The following is an 18,654-nucleotide window of genomic DNA, read 5'->3' as shown; positions in this document are numbered from 1 at the left end:
CTTATAACATTTAATATTTAACTAAACATGTCACTGGCAATCCACTACAAGCCTGAGTAGCAAATGCATGATCAACACAAGAATCACTTCATCCACCATTTCTATGAGAAAAAAACAACCAAACAACCAAACAAACAACCAAAAAAAAAAAAAAACTTTAGATAAATCCCACAATAAAATCTGACTAAAAAGGATACTACTCTGTGCATATAGGTACTCTGTGTATGTACAGGTATATTCTATACTATTATATTCTATTTATTGTGGTACAAAAGTGTATTAAGTATGTGGAAATTGTTCTCCAAATGTCAAAAAACTCCCACTGAAACTATGGAACTCTCACCGGACTACATGAAAAACTCAAGACTGTGGTTAGAAAATTTACCGAGAAAAACAAAACAAAACAAAACAAAAAAAAATGGTAACCAAGTACAGACTCAATATACAATACACTCTTTGCTATTGACACAGAGTCAATAGCAAAGCAGGCATGGACTTCTGGAAGACAAAATTACTCCTGGATGGGACCAAACTTCCAACTGCCTTTCTTCATTTATGAAGACAAACTTCTATGTGAGTTTAGATAATGAGTTCTTCTTTAAGCAAGCGTAGTAACAGTGGACTGGTCAGGCAAATACTAAGACAATTCACTGAGCAATCTTTTTTTTTTTTTAAATAAATGTGAATTATTCCACAGAACAATATAGACAACTTCAGCTCCATGTTCCCAAAGGCTACAGAAAATATGTACAGACACTCTGAACATATTCTGACTTGTGCCAGGAAATAATTCCCAAGTCTCTTGAAAGAAACCAGCGGGTATTATATATATTATTGATCAAATTTATCATCTGAACACTGTCAAAAAGAGGGAAAAGGAAAAAGGCTAGCTGGATCAGCAAGAATGAATTTAATCACTGGATCTAAAATGTGCAAAAAACTGCCAAATGACCACTGAAAAATACATAATAAAAAAGAAAGAATAGCTCACCAAATATTTTTAAAGTGTTATTATCAGACTAAATATTAAGTGATCCATCTTAAAGGGATGGCTTCCTACTAAGAGCCTTAGTCTTTGAATCGCTTATAAAAATATCTTTATATACACTTCCAGGATCATATCCTGTATTCAACCATAGTTTCATTGTATCCAATTAATCATTTCATGAAAAGTAAAACACTATGGCTAATATTGTCTGAAAATGGAAAAAAGTTGATATCCCATCATAAATAGTAAGATTTCTTACAATCTGGATAAATTCAGAAGACTTTGGTACAGACAACCACCTTCCTTAAAAAATTAATTCATATTCTAAATGTAGTTTCCATGTAAATGATCGTTCATCTTTTTTGCCAAAGGATTTCTTAAGACTTTTTCCATGTAAACAAAACTTCTAAAAGGATTCTTCTTCCTTTACAACAGATGTATGAAAAACTACATTGTACCTATGAATAAAATTCCTTCATTTGTCTCATGAATAAACAAAGAGCTATAAGAAAGCTAGAAATGTGTAATCCCTATGTCTAGAACTGAGACGTTTCCTTGGAAACAATGCAAAAACAGCAAGGAATGTGTAGGCATCCTCTGAACAGTATTTAATGTGAGGGCACTGTTCCTTGTATCTATGGAAGTCTATAAAGGAATGTGAAAAAAGAAATTATTGTTCTATAATAAGTCTTCAGGAAGAGCCAGCAATAGTGTCCTAAAAACTATGTGTTAATCCACTGTCTCAGTTTCTTGTGAAACTTTCTGGGTACCAAGTTTTAGCTTTGTTGAATATGGGGTTAGTATTTTCATTTTCCCTTTAAACATAAATAAATAAATAAATAAATAAATAAATAAATAAATAAAAAGTGTCCAAAAAAGCTCAACATTGTTACAGTTATTCATTTACTAGCATTTTCTTTCATGCTGGACATCCTTGCTGTTGCACTTTCAGCATGATTTACATGTGAGAGTGTTCTACTTTTTGTGAAAAGCCCTTCACAGCAACAATGCAATGTGAATATTCTGATACAGAAAAATTCTAGCTGGCTTAATTAAGCAACAGGTCTATCAGTTAGGGTTAAATGTGTTCATTAAGTCCCTATGACACAAATCTGCTTTGAAGAAAAAATAACCTAATTATAGAATGAAACAGAAGCTGTAAATGTTACGAAGACATTCAGATACCAACCAACCCCAAAACAATTCTGCACTAAATCACCTCATTGGAATTACTGTGGTGTAATTATGCTGGGAAAGATGATATCAGAATCTGGCCATATTAGCTGCTATTTAACACTTAACTACTCAAAACAGAATGAAAAAATGGCTCTCTGTATGCCACATTTTACAAATAATATGGAGAATTCATTCATCAAGGGTATGAAAATTACTTGAGCATTACACGAGACGCTGACAAACCTGTTTCATTTGGAAATGTGTTCCCAAACCACTAGGTGTTTTTCTTTCTTAGCTGAACACATAAGCCCAGTGCTTGAAATAAAACACTACGAGGAAGGACTGTACTAACTATTCAAACATTGAAGTAAAATAAAACCTTGTCCATTGACCACAGCAGCAGCAGAGAAGGTGGTCTTTCTCCAGGGCTGGTGAGGGCCATCAGCTGTCATAGTATTAATGCCAGCTGGAAAGTTACAGTCAGTAAGTAGACAAGCCCAGCTTTTGCTAAATAAATAGGAGGTTTTTCATTTAATAAGATGGGAATTTGGAGAGACACCTTACTATTGCTCCAACATCCCATCAGAAATGAGGTTAGCTCAGTCTAGCTCAGTCTAGTAGCACAATGCCAATAGAACTGCAGCCACAGAATATAAACTCAAAAAGTACACAAGTGGGGTTGTACTTGCAAATTAAATGGCATTTTGGTCACCATAATGTTCAGGTGCATTTGGATCTCTCTTTTCTCTTAAGTGAATGACTGATATCAGGAATTAAACTGTTGCAAAGAAAAGCAAACAACTTGTGCAGGCAAGGATGTGCTATACAGACATACATGTATTCATTTAGGTATTTGCATTATGTGCTATCCAGATGTATCCATTTGGGCATGTTAGCAGACACTGCATAAATCACAGAATGGTTTGGCTTGGAAGGGACATTAAAGACCATCTTGTTCTAACCCCCCTGCCATGGGGACGCTACCCACTAGATCTGGCTGGCCAAGGCCCCATCCAGCCTGGCCTAATGGATGAGAATAAAGCAGGAGAATGAATCGAATGCAAGATAAAGATCTCCTCTTTACAATAAACTTTGATTTTAAAAAGGTCCTAAGCATAAATAGTAAGTTTCAGTAGCATATACTTATCATTTGAGGTAGGACACATGTGATTTCAGCACACAAATGAATTTCCTCTCCCTCAGCAGACCTCTCTAACACAATAATTAATACATTGACAGTTTCTGAAAAGTAGACCAAGACTTATATGTAGCACATGTGCCTATGCTACAAAGAGCAATGTCCAGACAGGCATTTGCCAGTGGGCATAGACAAAAGAACCTAGAAGGGAACAATGTGGGTAGAGGTGCAGAGAGCTACAAGCATTCATGAGGGCCACATGGAGAAGGTGCTGGAGGCACGTGCCACCCCTGCCCTCCACACCACCACCTAGCAGCATCCCAGCACCCAGAGCCAGCAGACTCCCAGAGCATTTCCACTCTCCCGGGCACACATTCCCCCACAGAAATGAGCAAAATGAAGGCTGAATGGGGACATGGTTATTCTCTATAACTGAACAGAGAAATAAAAGTATCAAGGGATAAGTGTCAAGAAGACAAAAGACCTATTCAGTCTGAAGACAATGCTGGCAAGAATAAACACGGGTATGAACCAGCCAAGAAACAATTCAGGCAAGATATTAGAATCAGACTTCAGGAGAGCCATGACGGTCTGGGAGAGACTCCCAGAAGGAGCTGAGAAGACAACAGGATTAAATGAATTTTAAGACGAGGCCTAAGACAGACCTGAAAAGACCCTATTCTGCCTCTTTTGTTCAGCTTTATGACTATGACTCATTAACATCCTGCATTCTGCAGTACTCATTTTTATTCAGATTTCACAAACCCTCTTGCATTTCTAAGACAGAAGTATGCATGTCAGAGAATTACATGTTGAAACAGAAAGGTTTGTAACTTCTTTCCATAAAATTCCACATCTACAAAACACAAGTTCCTGCAATTTTATTCCACTCAAAGCTGGAGGGGACAAGAAACCAGACAGCACTGGTGTGAGTCCCAGGGTCCAATAAGCACTTTGAAATACATTCACTAAGCAAAGACTTTTAAATGTCTCCAAAAAATGCAGGTGTGCAAATTACTCCTGATACAGACAGGAGTTATGTTTCCAGTATCCCCTCAACCACTGTTAAACAACACCCCCACAAGCATTTTTCAGCTCATAAAAGCTTTATGAGCTGAAAAGTTCCTTCAAGATTTTTTTTTTCCAGCTGTTGATCCATTACCTTCCAGCAACAGCATCAGAGCTCACCACTACAATAGGTAGGAGAACTGTTAGGAGAAAAAAGAGCACGAAATGGCAAGTTTTCCATCTTTGCATTGAAAGAAGGTATGTCTCCTGTCCTATCCTATGCAAGAAAAAAGTTCTAGTGTGGTCAGACGCCACAGCGAGGTCTATTTTTCTTTACCCCTTTGACAACATGGTCACCATCCAGAGGGAGCAGCCTGCAGTTTCACACAAGCGAATGAAGTCCCACACTCACTCCATCATGGAACATCTGTGTGGTCCTCTTTGTAACAACACCACCACCAACAACAAAAACAAAAGGATGTTTACCAGTGCACAAATCTATTTTCCTCCTTAATTGGAACACCTGCCACAGATCTGCCATGGGCCATAAGAAATACCATGCTTTATACCTCATTAGTCTGTGCACCTGCCTCACACTTGCTCACATGGACATTTTCTCACTGAAAACTACCATATTCTTATACAAACAAGCAATTTAATCCATCCAGTGATGTGTTCCTTTCTATCAGCATCTGTGTGCATTTAATTTAAGCTAATGAGGATGACCTTCTGCTAGGCCCCCAAATCACTTCTGTTTCCACGGGTATATTTTATTATTCCAAAGTAACAGAAATTCCTTTACGAAATGTTTAATTGATTGCACACATGCATTTTAAAAGTTAAAGTATACTTATTTAGGTCTTGGATTTCATGAGAAAAGAAGTCCTATAGAAGAAACTGTCCCTGGATGTCTGGTCTAATAAATTTAAGGTGCTACTGTATTTTTAAATAAGAAATATTTAAGCTATATATGGTACTACTTCACGTTAATCTGTGAGAGTATAAGGGAGCCTGAGATCCTTGCCAGTAGCTTTAATTGACTTTAACCCAGTCAACATACAAGGTCTTTCAAGTGCAGCTTGAGTCCACAATAATAATAAAGAATATCCCCCACATTCCATACATCCATAACACATTCCATGCATCTCCAGCACATTCCAGCCAAGGACTTCAAAGCCCCTCAGCAAAGGTGGTGCCAGCTTAACAAGGGTTTGAGACTGAGAAGAAAGACGTGGGGAATTCTCCCTGTTTCTTCTCCCTCTCTGGCAACGTGGACATGGGGACGCATAGGATGCCTGCCTGTTGCTAAGGTTCTGCCACCATCCTGCTCACGGGGACCTGTGGACCACCTGTGCCCCTCCACACCCCATCAGGGAGCCTTGTGGGACACCTCAGCACATTGAAGATCCATGAAGCACTCAAATACCATCATGCAGTGAAGCCCTGCTTCACTGTTAAGTTGTTGTTTCTGGTGAAAGATAAATAGCAAGGAGGTGAAGAAGGATTTTTTTTAATTTATCTCATAAATATTTCCAGCAATCAGGAAGGAAAATATTATATTCATTTATATACAGTTCCCCTTATACAGCAAACATCTTGAAATTATTCCGGTTTACAACAGCTGTTATCTGAAAGGATTGGTAAGCAAATTGTCATTTCTTAGGATGTACTTCTGGATCTTGACTTTAAAATCATGAAGGCCTTTGCTGATATCCTTCACTGATTATTTTATTTAAGAATGTTAAGCTATACTGTCTGGAATGTATGCCAAAGCAAAGGTGGAAAAACTCTTGTTTTATCAGGGAGATGTAATGATGAAAACTATTTGTTGCTATCATTTATATGAGAAAACAGTCAGAGGTACAATTTAGGTAGTTCATGTATGACACTGTATCAATTTTCAAACAAAGAATGATAGGATAGAAAGTTAAACTACATTCTAGTGAAGAGTATGTGTTAGTAATATTTGTCAATTTCTCTTCAACATCTCCTATATATGTTTTCTTTAGCACAAATGAAAGTTCATGGACTGCGGAACAATGAAGTAAAACTGGGCTGGAAAGGCTTTTTCAGATGCAGGGTGTCGTTTCTGGAGAAAGAAAAGAAAACCCTAATCCAAATTCTCAGACAGAATAAATCTTTGGCAGCTCTGGCCTACCTTGTAGTAAATAGGTATAGGGTGGCTTTTCTCTGTGGATAGCTATCTGGCAGGATTTCCACTGTTAGAGTTTGGAAACAGAAAAATAAAGAAAGCTCATTTTTGACTGTGCACTTGGTACATGGTAAATCCTTTTATGCTTAAAGAGAACACAGATACTGCCATTTAGGGTATTTCATAATATTTCAGGATTTTTTTTATTTTTTTCTTCTATCCTATAGACCAAATCAATCCTACAGGCAGAGTTTTAGGGCTGTATAGCTTTAGTTTGGAATGTAACCACCCCTACATATATGCACATATATATGTGGAAAAAAAAAAAGGATGCACAGTTCAAGAAAATTTGTAAAGATGCAGAAGATAAACTCTGAAGAAAGTCTGTCCTAAGGACTAGATCACCCAAGTGAGACCAAATATAGCTCCTGAGAGTGACTGTACATTGATCAGCTGTCCTTTAGATAGTCCAGAAATCAGAAATTGAGCTAACTCCTAATTTACTGAATCACAGTACCCACACCATTCCAAGGAAAGTATAAAACAAGACTGCCCTTGAGGTATACACAGAGAAATCCTGAACCGTACACCTTATTCACTCTCTGAAGAAGACAATGAGATTCCACACACTCCCAAACCATCCTACTCTTTACCATCCACCCGGAACAGCTGCCCAATGTGATCTACTCTACTGTGTGTAGTACACCAAAGTATAATTCAACAATGTATGCAGGAAAGGTTGTTCACTGCTGCATAGCCCAACTATTAATTATTAAGCTGAATTAACCAAAATTCCTCAGGTACAAAAGCATTTAATATGTATCTTAACTCTTGTCTTCAGAATTCACCTTTCTGTTCTGACTTACCGCTCTTGTCTCATTTGAGACTTCCAGGATACTGGCAACACCTACATCTTCAGCCAAAATAATGATAACGTGTCAGAGAAACAAAAGTAGTGTTCAAATGTTGAAAAAAAGAGAACTGTTATTTTCTCATACAGCAGGTTAAGTCACCACTGATATGACTTGTGCAGTTTTAAATCTTGCAAACATAAAGTAGGATGGGTAACAAGCACAAAGTAAATGAAGATACAAAATCCACCGCATGGAAGATCCAATAGTGATACAGCACATCTCAAGGGATCTACTTCTTCCTTTTGATTTCTGAACAAAATTCTACCAAGTGTAAACCTGATAAAACCATTCAAAAAACTTCCTTAAATCATGATTTCTGTTGGAAAAATTCTTCAAAGATATGAATGTTATAGCAAAAAAGTTTCTTATATAACCATTCACGAGCATCACAGACAATTAAGCCATATAAAATAATAAATAAATAAATAAATAAATAAAAAGATTTTTACTGTTTTTTTTTTCTTCCAAAATAAAATAAGTTTTTAAAAATGCAGTATTGAACCTGCTAGATATTTGAGCTTAATCCTTTTTGTCATTTCTTCTACATCTTATTTTAAAAAATAAGGTTTTACCAAGGCATCTTACATAACAGTCAGTTTACAGTCTTCTTCAATGTAAAATCATATAGAGTCCAGCTATTGTGTTAAGGAGACACAGTCATTATAAAACTCAACAGCTCATCACTACTTCAGGAGTTTCTGTTCTGAATACCCATGGAATTGAAGCTGCATACACATGTACAATGCCATCAGCTAAAAAACAGAATGCAACTGTAAAAATCACATCAATTTGCATCACAGATTCTGTAAAATGGATACAAAAAATACTATGATATGCTACAAAAGCCTGTAAAAACCCTTCCCTCAAATCAAAGGAGATTCCACCTTTGGACACAGCAGAATGCATTAAACTTTTTCAGCTGACTACACTGTACATGGCATTGTTAATTGCTACAGACTAATGGAATGTTAAAATAATCTAGTGCTTCATTTAGGACTAGTAATGCATGGAATGGAAGCTGTGAAATTAAAATGCTTGTTTCACAGATAGCTGAAGTTAAATCAGTAATGTGGAAATATTAAATAAGAAAACTGGAACATAACAATCATGAATCTTAATAGGAAAGCAACAGTTTCATACCATTCTTACATAGAAATTAATTTCACCTGAAACCATATCTATAAAACTTTTCTAATCATTTGTATCTATACATAAAACTCTTCTGTTCATTTTTTAATGGATAGAAAAATAGACCTACCAATGCTTAGTAAGTTGCTGTCTAGATAAAACTTGACCTTTGCATGCTTCAGTGATCCAGGAAGAACCTCCAGTATATTCTAAGGGTGTTACACCAGTGTGTTATGATAAACTGTCCATTGTGGTGGACTGCAGGTCTAAAAGGCAAAATCTTACCTGTATCATTGCCTGTGATTTGAATAACATACAATCTTATGTCAGTTCCACTATCAGGGTGTGCAGTAGAAGGAGACACCTCTTGAGGTTGTAAAGCCTCTGTGACCTCCTCCTTCACTGTGGGTGGTGCAGTAGGTCGTGCAACTGCAGTAGCAGTTGATGACGTGAAATATTCCTTATCAATTTCTGGTTCTACCATCTTCCCTGTCAGATCATCTTCAGCAGTGGCTTTACTGGGAGAAATAGATTCCTCAATTATTACGATGTCACTGCTGGTTACCTCCTCCTCTTCTTCAGGAATGATACGTGGTGACTTTTGAGAAACAAAAGGTTGGGATGCTGATGTAGGCTGAATTTTGCCTACTGTGCTAATAGAAGATGTAGTTATATCACTGAGAATTGTTGTCTTCTCTGTTGCACTAGCTGAAAATGTAACTGGTTTGACTTCTTCTGGTTCTTCTAATATTCCTGAACCTTCCAGAGTCTGATTTGCAGAAGCTCCCAAAGTCAGAACAGTAACACTTCCTGCAGTAGAGCGACCTGTGGGCATCGTATCGGGAGGCAGCACAGAACCCCAGCTCCCTACACCTCTCTCTTCTTCTATGGTGGGGGTTCCTCTGCTTTCATACGTTCTTGCTTGTGTACCAGCTGTTACAGGCATCTCTTCAGTTATCTTCTCTTCTTGATCAGTAGCAGTCTCAGCTTGGGGAGTCACAGTGGGATGCAGGGACCTGGTGCTAGTTTCAACAGGTCCCAGAACTCTTCCATATTCTGTGAGCTTTACTGCTGGCACCGATACTTCCGTTGTTATATATGTATCATCATAGGCTGAACCTGTTTCGTCATGTTTTTCCTGAATGGTTGTTTGGGATGATTCAGATCCTGTCGTCGTCTTTTGTTCATGCATTTGGACAGATGTCATAGAAAAGGTAGACTCCGTGGCAGTATCTGGTTCTTGATCTTGATCTTTCGTGGTGAGTTCCTTTGGGAACACTTCACTATCTTTTGCAGTTGTATCTGTTGCTTCTGTATGAATGCTACCATCAAAAGGAGTCTGATCCGTAACTTGTATATCTCTAATGACCTCACTATCTACAGTAACTGGAACTAGGGAAGCATTGTGTTCTTTCTGTGTCTCCACCTCTGTTATATCTGTAAACATAAATGATTCCTGTGTCCCTCCAAATCCAACTGATGTTGTTCCTTCTCTGTCTTGAAGTGTTGCCAGTGATTCCTCTTCAGTTGATGTCTCAACACCTGTTTGGCCTTCCTCTGTCACTGTGTGTTTTGAGACCTCTGTCATAGAGACTTCTTCAGCAGGTGTCACTACTGATTTCTCAGTAGCCTTTGTTTGTTCTACTTCTGGGGTAGGAATGGATGTTTTCAAAACATACCCTGATGTTTCATCTCCTTTGTGCTCGGTCACCTCTATGACTGTGGGCACAGCACTTGGTAATACAGTACCACTTGAGGAGCTAAAAGGTATTCTTGTTACACTGCTTTCATCCACTGATATTTTAGATACTGTGGTCATTTCCAAATCTAAAGAGCCACTTGTGTGGAAGACATCTGTAGTACTTTTACTCTGATCAAAATCAGCTGATACAGTTTCTTCATCACTTTTTGTTTCCATGCTTGTCTCAGGTTCATCTGTTGCTGCTGACACTGTAGCTCCTGGATGCTTTGTATAGTCTGTCATTTGCCCTGAAGATGACGTAGGCTCCATTCCAGAGATACCGTCTTCTGTATCTAACTCAGTAATTCTCTTAGTATAAGAGGACTCCTCTGTCATATAACCCTGATCTTTATCTGTCTGCAGCCATGTGCCAGAACCTGGAGGAGCATGTGTGAACTTCTCACTTGCAAAACGTTCTTCAGATTCTGCTGTAACAGAAGCAGGAACAACAGTAGTGACATAAGGGACCTTAGTATCTATTGTTCTTATTTCTGGCTCCTTTGTCTTTTCCTGCTTTTCTAAAACATCTGATCCTTCTGTTTGCTGAGATGAATGAATAACAGAAGTGATGCCTTCTCCAAACTTCTGCGGGGAAATGGTACTTCCTGAGAAAGCAGTGGGTTTGGATCCTGTGTGGATGGCAGTCAATACAGAAAAGGATAAAGGCATTCCAGCTGACACGGTGTGCTGCACATCTTTTAAGTCCTCTCTGCTTCCTTCAGCTGACGCCTCGTTATCAAGCGCAGTTGCAGAAGAACTAAATTTAATGAATGGAGTTGACTCATCTGCTGTAGAAGATTGTCCAGTGGTTACTGCAAGCTCATCTATGAGTGTCTCTGATACAGCAGGCACCTCTGACTCTGGGATGCTACCAGTAGCTCTATCAGGCATAACGGTGTACATGCTCTCTCTGCCCTCCCCCTCTGTAGTAAGATCATACTGATCAGTGAACAAAGCTTTAGGGATTACAACAGTTGTGAGTTTCTTGTCAGATTTTGCTTCCATTGATTTTTTTGTGGGTTCTTTTGTTGAGTGGGCACCCAGATACATATTCGCTTTAGTTAGTGAAACTGAAGTCCCTGTTCTGGGAAACTCTCTCTGAGAAGTCGGTACCAAGCTATCTGTAGCTGTCATCACAGGACCCACTTCTATTTGTTCAGTCTGATTATCAGAATCATGTTTTTGTGTGTCTCCTGTTTCAATATCTTCCCACGAACCAGTAGAACTCTTAGCTACAGCTGTGCTATCCTGAAAAATTACAGAGGTCAAGAAAGCGTCCTCAGTGCTTTCAGACCTACCTTGTTCCTCGGGCAATTCTGCTTCAGAGTAAGTGTGCTCCAGTTCCAAAGCTGCAGATGTGCTCTCTGTTAGCCTAGGTGAAACATCATATTCAGTCCTTCCCAGTGTATCGTAAGGGCTTATTTTGCCATCTGTGACAGTCTGAGGTAGAAGGGTGGTTAACTTAATGTTCTCCATAAGCACCTCCATTTCCCTTTTCTCCTCAGTCACATCAGTAGTCATTTCTGTATCTTCAGTCTCTGCAGTTGTTTGCTCCCAAGCAGGGGCCTTTGTTTTGGTGACAGACACTTCAGTAATCGAAGTCTCAAAAGCAGGAGGTTTAACAGTGACTTTAGCAGATGATGGTTTCTCACTGTCAGTTTTCAGAGCTGTGAACTGCTTAATGGTTGTAGGCTCTGTTACGATTTTTTTACCTTAAAAAGAAAAAAAAAAAAAAAAAAAAAAAAAAAAAGGAAAGAAAATAATGTTAAGGAACTGTTCAGTAAGAACATAAATAACATCTTAATTCAGTTTGCATGTTCCTAATAAAATGTTACACTGAGAAATAATATAAGGGTAAAAAACTTTAGACAACTGTTGAGCATATAACAGAGCTTTGAATGACAACATAAAGGACCATATTAAAAAGCTGCAGGACATCTAACTTAATGCTAGATGAAATGAGAACAGGAGCTGTATTCTGTTTAGTCATTGTTTATGTAATTACCCCTAGAAGTCCTAATACTACACAAGTATCCATGAAATAGCTAAGTACTTACCAAAGAATGTAAAAGTTTATTACACAATGTCATGAATGAGTGGTACTGTAAATCTGGGGTTTTCTTCAAAGATTTCTTTACCATACAACTCAAATGCATAGAGTAAAATACCACTTTAGTTTATTTTCAGCACATAATTACAAATCGTAAAAATGAACCCTCACAGGAGTGAGGACATGCTTAAGCAACAGGAACAAACATGCCATCAGAAAATACTGTATTAAAATGCCACAAAAGCTGCTGCCCTGTTTTTAAATTACACAGAGAAATTTAGATTATGAGTAAAGGTGAGAACACTAAACCATAGGACCATAAACTTAGTACTGTAATGATGTTGATCTCTGGAAAACACTTCAAAGATATGCATCTGAACCTCCTCCACAGAGAAAAGTGCTTCTTGGGGAGTGTTGAACATGAAAAGGCAGCATTGAATCTTCTGAATGGTAGGAGCAGAAAGGGTGTCACTATGATAGATAGCTAACAAGACACAAAGAAAGTAAAATCTTTCCAGTGAAGAAAAGTGTGATGGTTTGAAGAATCCTGTTACCCATCCAATGTCTTTTCCTGATACAGATTTCCACCCTAGCGGAAGAAGAAATGCATCCCACTCCAAATTCTGATATTGGATTTAAAACTCCTGAAAAAGGTGAGTTTGTGCTCAGAAAACAAGATTAATTCAGGAAAATCCCAAGGTGGAAACATCTTTCCCTCTTTCAGTTCTTCCAAATCGGTCTTCTTCAGAAGGGCAATGGGTATGGACAAGTGGAAGATGCGAATGTCAAAGATCAGTGCTGTCAATTGCCAAGTGACTGAGAGTCAGAAGCCTTACATGGATGACAGTTAAAAGCAAAATATGGCACTTTAAATCACACTGAGTATATGAAGAATACATTAAACTGATTGTGTGTAAGAGAACTAACTGCTTACCAGAGACAGACACAACTATATATATAGCATCTTTCAAAAGAAGATATTGTTGAATATGTATTTGAGCTAAGAAATTTGTTCCTCTAAAATGCAGAAATCAAATCAGATACAGTGTTTTATGAGACAATCCTGAAGCCAAGGGCTCCTTACTATTGCTGTGAAATACTAAAGGAGATAGAAAATTCTGCCTAGTCTGTTATTGGGGAAAAGTGCATTCTGAAATTGGATTTTTACTGCCTGGCATACAGGGATGAAGATGTTCTGGATAATGCAGCAGTCTCTGACGTGGAAGTTATGTTATGCTGGGAAAAGTAAAGGAGTTAATAGTATGCACAAATAACAGAGCATAAACAAAGGAAAAAAAAATAGGAAGGCTCAGTTGAAGGCATATATTTTTAAGAGAGTTTATGCTCAAGCATACCCAGTATGTATGCACAGATCAGTTACTTTCACGCAACCATGCCTAATTGGGTGATTCTTTGATATTATAGATATGGATTCTGCATGCTTAAGTTAGGGACAGACAAATATTTATTCAGTTTCACACACCAAACTTTGAAAGTGCCACCTTTGCAAGAGTGCTATTTGATTTACCCTGACCTAGACAGAAGCGGCTTGCCAGATGCTGTCTGCTTAGGATTTCTAGAACAGGTGGATTTACAGAGCAGTGAAATGAGGAAAAACAACTTTCCTGAAAGAACAGTGAAAGTGAAAAGGAAATTGTGAGGCTAGAAATGTATGACATCGCTGCTTTTAAAAGTGGTAGTTTTCTTTGCCAGCAGAAAAAGGAATGGATTTATTCCCTACCATATGTCAGATCTTTCTTGTGCATGCATGTGGCATTATAAAGGAGATTCAGATACTTATATATATATATATATATATATATATATTATTTATTTACTTACTTACTTATTTATTTTGTACATTAAAGCACTGAGTTGAACAGGAAGGAGTGAAGTTCTTGAAATCCCACTAAGTAAAGCACAGCCTTAACAACAGTGGGTTTTGAGTCTTGGATTTCTACAACCTGAAGTGCCTGCTTATCATTGCTCATGTGTTATTTGAGTGTGAGACAGTGCTCATATAACTGAAAGTTTAAACAGTACTATGCCTTACACTGCTTTTCATTGCTGAGTGCATCGGGTTGGTTTAAGCCACAGGGTTTCACCTCAAAAGTGATAGATAGGTTAGCACTGCTTTGCTGAGTGGTAGTTGGTAATTGCTACTCTTCTACAGAAGAATCCACACGTTTGTCTTACAGCTCTTCTTTATGGCAAGGTGGGAAGCAGGCAACATATAGTCCTGTATCATCTTTTCTAAGCACACAATGGTTTTCCCTAATGCAGACCAAATTTGCCTTCCAGCCAACATTATTTACTCATTCAGTGTCCATTTACTGTATTTCAAGGGTGATGAACATTACTTTTCAATATAATACTATTCAACAAAGCTACACAAAAATGAGGGCGTGAATAAATATTTTACAATCTGTGAAGAAAAAGGTAATTTTATTTCCTCACTGCTGGGAAATTGTGTACACTTACAACTATTTAAATAATTTCTCAATCTCCTGGAAATATTTGATAGACCCAAAAGTTCACAGGTGTACACCTAAGATACAGTTAGTTGTTCATATGTCATTATCTGCTAATTACTTGATAAAATAGGTGTATGCATTAATGGAGTTAGTCTGACCAAATACCAAGTGCATTTGATTTAGTAAATATTAATTCATATATTGGTTTAAGAAAAGTATGTATGTATTTTAAAGTGTTTATCAATAAGCAACCAAATCTCTTCTATGCAAGCGGACAGGCAATTGCCAGTATGCAAAGAGCAGTTCTGGTTCCTATCAACTTAAGCACCCCTAAAACTGCCTCATCGTAAATACGATATATAAAGCTTTTGATAAACATCATTCAAGTTTTTCATCTTTTTTGAGCAGATCAAAAAAGATGCTTCTTCACGGAGAAATCTATCAATGTTCTTTTTTTTTTTTTTTATTGTGAGAAAAGAGAAAAGCAAAGACAAGGTTGCCTTTTTAATAGGCTGGTCATCAGTTTGAACTGTTGTCCTCTCCACCCAGATGTTTTGTATTACCGTACTCCTTGCATCATGCACGCAATATGCTATCTCCTTTGTCATTCTTCTGGTACAAGACATGAGACAAATTTTCCTAATAAAATTCATGAACATATTAGAAGCAAGAAAGCAAATTATCTCACCAACAGCTGCTCATATCAAAGACTATCATGTAGGTTTTTAATCTATTTCTTTTATATTAAACAGCCTGAATGAAGTTGGTTTTAGATGTAGTATATGGTTTTACAGAGATACTACATATTTTCATTCTCTGTTTATTTATTTTATGTTTTCACCGTGCAGCATTTTTTTTCCTTTTCTCTCCCACCATTGTTTAACTAAGGATTTAAAATAATGGAGCAATATTAAAGCTTAATATCTTTTCAATATTTTCAGGAAATCACACTGCACTACTTTATATATGGTTTGACTTTGCAATTATGAAACAAGGATTTTAATATGTTCTGTGCTGTTTAATAATAATTTCAGGATATCTGGGTGTACTTTCTGGAGGAGAAAATGCTTACTTTAAAGATTACATATATATATTATAACTTTTATATATACACTTTCAGCATAATCAATTCCACAAAATGTTAACCATGTGCCTAAAAAGAACCACTAGAGCAGTTCCTTTGCACTCAGAAAAATTGCTTGTGTGTTTACATTTAGGAATGTACTTAGGAACCTGGATGAACAAGGAAAAAAAAAAAAAAAAAAAAAAAAAATGGAGAGAGATTATTTTGAGTCATTGCCAACACTCAAAACAATTAAAAAATGTTTTAAATCACAGCAAGTCCTGGAAATACTGAATTCTTTCTGTGGATTCTAGCAGCCAAAATAAACTCTTCCAAAATATCACTAGTGTTGAAAGAGTCCAAATTAATGGTTCAATATCTTCCACTCACTTTTAGCATGATGTCTACACTAGCAAGCTGATTCATTTGTTTCATTTTAATATACTGTTACATGTCCATTCCTGTTTGCTGCTTTAAGTTTGTTCTGGGTGCCTGGCCCTTCCCTTCTACCAGTACCTGGTGGAGAGGACAGCCTTCAAAGTTCCCATGTCTCTGCAAGCTATGCCAGCTGGAGTTTAACTTACTGGACAAGCCTAAGAGTAAGACCAGATCAAAACAATAAAAAATAAAAACTGGTCCTCTGGGTTACAGACTGATCCAGAAATTTGTCATTATTATACTTACTCAGTACCCTCTCTCTTGTTCATTTCAGGAAGCAGAAGGGCAGACAGGGGATGTGGAGTTTTGTTCATTTCACATGGGATGTGTGAGACCATAAGGAGGCTTCAACATCTGATACTGCAGATATATAGTTTCCCCATAACTCCAGGCACATACTCTCACTTACCTACACTGTGTTTTGACATCAAAACGTGAGCCAAATATAATGAAAAAAAAAAAAAAATCCAAATGCAGTATCCTTTATCATTTTGCACACAATATGTGCAAAACCAGAGAAACTAAATGGCATTTTTAAAAAGAGTAATAATAATTAAAATAAATAGCTAGCCAGCAGTCTAACTAATTTGCAAGAAAAACTTAAAAAAAAAAGATTATGCATCTTCTTCATAGTACTGGCTAAGGTTCCTTTCTGCCAGCTAAGAAAACAGTGAAGACAGCAGTACTATGAGCTCTGTGATCACAAATCTTGTTAAATGAAACCGCTTGCTATTTCATAACATCTGAAGTCAGATGGTTAAAGGGGGAAGGATGTTATCTCCTAGTTTCCCCATATGTAAGTGTTGTTCTGTGAACAAATTATAACCTGCCTATCTACAAAGAACAATAGCAGAAAGCATTTCTCTTTCGCGTTATTCATAATGAAACTGCCAAAAGAAGACAAAATACAGGTGAGTCTCCTTAGTCAGCTCTTCCTAATGAAATATGTGTCCCAGTACCAACGATCTTTGTCTTCTGAATGCAGTAATAATAATAAATGATGGAAGAATGAAGAGAGCTGAGGTTGTCATTTGGTCAGGAACTGACACCAAAAATCTTGCTGCTTTGCTCTCCCCACCTGTTGTGAAAGGAGACAAATTACCCGTGTGTCCCATGAGTTACACAGTTCCCACAGCAGTGAGCACAGATAATAAAGAGCAAAGACAATTTATTTTTCCTCCACTTAAATACCTAAAGAGTGGATCTTTTACCTCTTCCCTTTGTTGCTCCTAATCCCACCCTTGCTTCCTGGTCCTCTGAGCTATCTGAGGGAATGAAAGGAAAATGCCTGCCACCATGTCCCCCTTTCTCCACCCTTTCCCTGAGTTCACAGTGGTTGCCCTCAGGGAATGCTCTCCAGGAACCCACCTGTGATATCACTCAGGGAACTGCATGTTCACTTTAGCTGACAAACAGCACATCCCTCTGAAGCTATACCTCCTGAGCCACCTAAGGGCTGCAGCTGGATCACTTTTAGAGGACTTGGTCCAGGGGGCTGACTAATAAACCAAGTTCTCTGTCTTCATGCTTCACAACATGCCACCACCTCCTTCTCCTCCTCCTTCTATGGGCCAGGTACTAGAGAAGTGTGTGGCACAAGTTGAGGCCTTCTTGCCCATTTTCAGCATGGCCTGCATGGCTTCTCACAATTCCTCCACCATGTGAACGTGGCAGGATGGGATAAGAAACACGCTAGAAGCTGTTATTGCGCACAGCCTTTGAGATGTCTGCCTGTTGTTACAGACCCTGCAGAGAGCTTTGGGAATGTATTCCTCCTGAACCTGGTCCAACTTATTTCTGGAGATCTCTGCGGCTATGTAGGTCTCATTAAGCATATGTGAGAGAAGAACAGAAATCCACCACCTCAGCAAAATAATAAAAGCCAGAGAACTGTGTGTAGATAAGACCTCAACTCTACTGAGAGGAAATGGAAGCATAAGCTGAGCAAACAGCCTTGCATACTCTATGGTCAGTGCCATCACATTCAAATGCTTGCCTTTCAAAGGTATTTTGACCATCCTGATACTAGACTGAGCTGTGAAGTGGTGGAGGATGCTGGCTTTAATATTCTCACTACTCTACTGTGCTTCTCCTAAGATGAACTTTTAAAAAAAAATTTTTCCTCAGATTTACAGTACTGTTTATGGAGTATCACCGTGCCTAATGTCTCCAGCATTCTGCAGTCTTTCTAAAACTGATAAAAAATGCACAGATACGCCCTAATACTGTCCCCGACATCAGGCTGGAAATAATCTTCTAATCCAGGAAATAGCTGGGATATGTAGCTACCGACGGTTGCTGTGGAGAAGGATAGATCTGCCTAGTTATTCAAAGTTTTCCAAATTAAGTCACATGCAGCAAAAGGGAGGACAACAATTTTTCTG

The 18,654-nt window shown here is 37.9% G+C and overlaps 1 protein-coding gene across 2 annotated transcripts in view; it reads right to left on the bottom strand.

Annotated features, from left to right (window-relative positions):
• Positions 1–18,654, bottom strand: part of VCAN (versican) — a 112,822-nt gene that overhangs the window by 47,728 nt on the left and 46,440 nt on the right. The window contains exons 7-8 of one of the 2 annotated variants that reach the window (XM_084504967.1): positions 11,544–11,957; positions 8,790–10,670 (exon numbers count right to left, since the gene is read on the bottom strand). In XM_084504967.1, the coding sequence (XP_084361093.1) occupies positions 8,790–10,670; positions 11,544–11,957 (2,295 nt within the window). Of the gene's footprint in view, positions 1–8,789; positions 11,958–18,654 lie in introns of both variants that reach the window. The other variant, XM_084504966.1, reaches the window with a different exon arrangement.

This window comes from Aythya ferina (assembly GCF_964211825.1).
Source record: "Aythya ferina genome assembly, chromosome: Z".
In the NCBI taxonomy this organism is placed as follows: domain Eukaryota; kingdom Metazoa; phylum Chordata; class Aves; order Anseriformes; family Anatidae; genus Aythya; species Aythya ferina.
The sequence above is the reverse complement of the archived record's forward strand: the minus strand, read 5'-3'. Positions and strand labels throughout refer to the sequence as shown.